The following is a 3,918-nucleotide window of genomic DNA, read 5'->3' as shown; positions in this document are numbered from 1 at the left end:
TCGAAGCTCCTTACCTCGCAGAGGATGACCGCACTGCGAACGATTCTTTCTTCCTCCCTGGTTTCATTTCCAAAACATGGGCAACAAATCCAGTGACGGTCCTATGTTGGACTGCATGGAGAACCTCTGCCTTAGATTGTTAAAGATCTGGATTGAAGATCTCGATTTCTACTTCAGCTTGTATGGTTCTGTCATCACTTTTGCTGTTCACGGCTATCTGTACAACATTCTAGCTGATGTAATCTGCCATTTTTTTCCTACTTTCTCTTAATAATATTTTCTCATTTTCTTTATTCCTTTTTACCTTTTAATTAACCCGTAGATCTATGACTTCACCTTTGCGTTTTTCTTCTAATAGTTTCTTGTATTTCTGCAGGTGAAAATGTGCTCCAATTCAATCGCAGGTTCCCTATTATCGTGGTCTTCACCACTGCATGAGCTAGACAATTTCATTCTTGGGAGTCCAAGGCACTCCTTTCTCAAGTAGATTCTCCATCAAAATTTGAATATCCTGCAGAATTGCAAAAAATTCTCCAATTGTAGTTCTGGATTTAATTGCTTGAATGAGCTTTAAATTGTCTGATTCTATTATAGTTCTCCCTGTAAATTGTTCACTATGATTAAAGATTGACTAATTGCTTGTGCCTCTACTCTAATGCTTGTGTTAGCTTTAATTTTTTATAACAATCCTAATACTATCCTTCCTTTGTTGTCCCTACCGGATCCATTCTCTTTGTTGAAAGCAGCATCCACATTCACTTTCAGCCAATCTCCCCAGGGGAGATCTCCACCACACCGTGTTAGTTCTTCTTCTCATTACTTCTATCTTTTTTATCTGTTGTCTTTCTACTGAGTTCCAATAAATATTTTATAGAATTCTTGCTTTGTTGATTGTCCAATATAAATTAACCTCTTGTTGTTTAAAATCTTGTCATTCCTAATTTTTCACACCTCCCACATTAGAAATTCCAGCTTGCTAATCATTTTCTTTTGTTTCTCTCCATCAGCTGCTCTGATTTTTCTTATGCTTTCCATTATCCAGTTTCCAATTGATTTTACTGTCTCTAATTTTGGTGTACATTAACATTCCACCTTGAACCATGTTACCCTTGCCCAGTCACGTAGCAATAATGCATGTTCTATTGTTTCCAACTCTTTAGAACATATTTAGCAAACTGAATCTGGTACCATTTTTCTCTTATGCAAATTAAAGTTTACTGGTAATATATCTTCCAAGCTTTTCATAGAAATATTTTAATTTTTTGTGGGACCTCCATTCTCCATATTTCCTTCTATAAATCCTTCCTATCTTCACTTGTGGATGGGTTTTCGTGTCTCTTATCCAGTCTAGCCGCTCTAGCCATATAATACCTTGTTCTGATCGTGTAGCTCCCATCCTCTCTCCATGGCCAATACAAAAAACTTCATTGTTTACAACACTAATGGGAGTGCTCAAAATTGCTTTACTAATATCCTAGGTAAACATATTTTCAGAATTGCTTTCCATAGATTCATCCGTGCTTTCTGCATTAAGAGGCTTGCTCCTTCCCGCAATCCAGTTGTCTTTCCAAATACTAACCTTAAAGTCATCGCCTATTCTCCACTTGGCTCTCTCCCTCAATATATCTCTTCCATGCAGAATACTTTTCCATACCCATGAGAAATCCTTTTTACATGTTGCTGACTATAACTCACCGTCCGAAAAATAAAGCGATTTTAAAATCTGCACCCAGCTTGAATTTGGATTTTTTATTACCCTCCATGCTTGTTTAGCAAGATAGGTTGTATTCTGTGTTTCAATGTCCTTAAACTACAGCCCCCCCCCCTCGCTTTTGCTTCTTGTAATAGTGTCCCAGTTTCTCCAATAGATATCTCATTCCTTTTTCTAGTGCTGCCAACCAGAACTTATGCGATTTTTGTGCATATTCTCCTAAAAAACCTTTAGGAAACTTTATAATGGTCATTGTAAGACTCCGAATTTTTAAAAATTAAATAATAAGTTATTTATGATCTATTATATTTATTTAAGATTATACTTTTAGAGATTTTTATATATAAATCGAGCAATTTCTTATTTAGAATTTAAAGCTTTAGTAATAAAAAAATAATGAGAATTTTATATGCTTTAACTTGAATATTTAGATTTTGAACCTTATTTTATGAATAAAGGAAAATCCTATTTGATTACTTCTAATCTTGAATTAGAATAGTTATTTCGAAAATAATTTTTGTAAGTGAAAATAAGTAGTACTCTCAGAAAAAAAATTATATGGAATTATATTTAGTTTTCAATTATTACTCTATACTTTAATTTTAATATTTGTTCCCAAACGAAACCCTAATTCCCAAATTTACCCACACTACTCCAAACCCAAACACACACTACACTCACCCTTCCTTTCCTCCTCAGTAGCCACCAGCCCCCTTCCCAAAACTCACACACAAACACACACACCTACACGAACAAAGAGAGATGATATCCGAGTTAGCTACCGGATGTGTCAGGTTCTGACAGTTTAACCGACATGTGAACTCATGGTCAGTAGGACAGGCATGCATCATATGCATTTATGTGACATTGTTTGGGTGTGCATATTGTACTTAATTTGCCTATGTGAATATTTCTGTTTAAATACTTATTGCCATACTTGTTGTAATTGCTCTTGATTGTGTTTGAACTTCATTACTTGTGTTTGTGGTTGGTTGGTTCAGACTATGATGGTTGAGTGTTGATTGATTGTGTTTTGGGTCGTGGTTGACTATGTTACCGTGTTTGATTATGTTTAGGCCGGAGGCCGTGATTGTTGGGGCGGGGGCCATATTTTGGGTATGTTATATGTCTTGGTAAGTTTGATTGGAATGGTTCTTTGGCAAGTAGTGAAATATTATGGTATATTATGTTTGGTTTGGAGTTTTTACAAATAAAATATGAATTTGGAGTTTTGGATAATTAACCGTTGATTTTACAAAAGATTCATAAGACGAGCGATGATCACTGCAGTTGAAAACAGTTTTCTTTTATATAACTTCTTAGGACAATTTTGAAACTCCTATAGTGAGAGTGTATTGTTAGGTTCTCACCCCTACAGATTTTTCTTTTCAGGACGGAGAGGAGTTTAAGGAGTTTCTTCTACGCATCTGATTGTGTTATATATATCTTAGTTATTGTTTTTTCCTCGTATTGTTATATATTTTTGTAAGAGAGATAGGAGTCGTTATTTGTAATGATATGTATGTCTGGTATATTTGTAAGTTACTTGTGTAAGAAATCTTGTATATATATATATATATGAAGATTGTGATTGAATTTTTTTATATATGCATGTTTGTAAAACACCAAAGAAAAAGAACTTTCGGTTTTTTAAAAAAAAACAGCGATACGCTTTCGAGTTAAAGGCTTCTATCTTATTAGTAAGTATATAGAAGTTGTCGTAATATCCTCGCAATTAGAGTGGCACAGGCGGAAGCATGACATTCTGACAATAAGGGTGTTACATTCATGGCATATGCTGGCATTACTTGAACTACTAATTTTATAAGTATTTCCTAGCTCGTGTGGTTTAAAAGTTTTTCATTCCATCCATCTAATTTTTTTAATTTTTTTCTTCAATCCAACTTAAAGCTTTGTTCTGAGACCTTCCCCGTATAGTCGGCAATCCCAGGTATTTTCTGGGTGTATCCCATGCCACCATTCCTAAAATCTCTTCAATATCCACCCTTCTTTTTATCAGCACTTGGCTTCCAAAAGTGATGCCTGACTTGCTCAAATTTAATCTTTGTCTGGACGCTTCTGTGTATTCATTGAGGATATTAATGACTTGAAATACCTCGTCCTGCTTTTCTTCCATGAATATAATGCAGTCATCTGCAAACAACAGGTGAGTAATTACCGGGGTTGTTAGAGTTATCCTTAGACCC

General features: G+C 35.0%; 1 protein-coding gene across 1 annotated transcript; it reads left to right on the top strand.

The window, feature by feature from the left end:
- The first annotated feature begins 76 nt into the window (after positions 1-76).
- Positions 77-3,200, top strand: LOC107638268 (uncharacterized). The gene is made up of 4 exons (XM_016341462.3): positions 77-238; positions 377-483; positions 2,788-2,844; positions 3,104-3,200. Exons 1-4 carry the CDS (start codon positions 77-79, stop codon positions 3,198-3,200), a joined length of 423 nt encoding a protein of 140 aa, XP_016196948.1.
- Positions 3,201-3,918: the final 718 nt, after the last annotated feature.

The sequence above is a fragment of the Arachis ipaensis genome, chromosome B1, assembly GCF_059453495.1.
Source record: "Arachis ipaensis isolate K30076 ecotype BB chromosome B1, ASM5945349v1, whole genome shotgun sequence".
NCBI classification, from domain to species: Eukaryota; Viridiplantae; Streptophyta; class Magnoliopsida; order Fabales; family Fabaceae; genus Arachis; species Arachis ipaensis.
The sequence above is the reverse complement of the archived record's forward strand: the minus strand, read 5'-3'. Positions and strand labels throughout refer to the sequence as shown.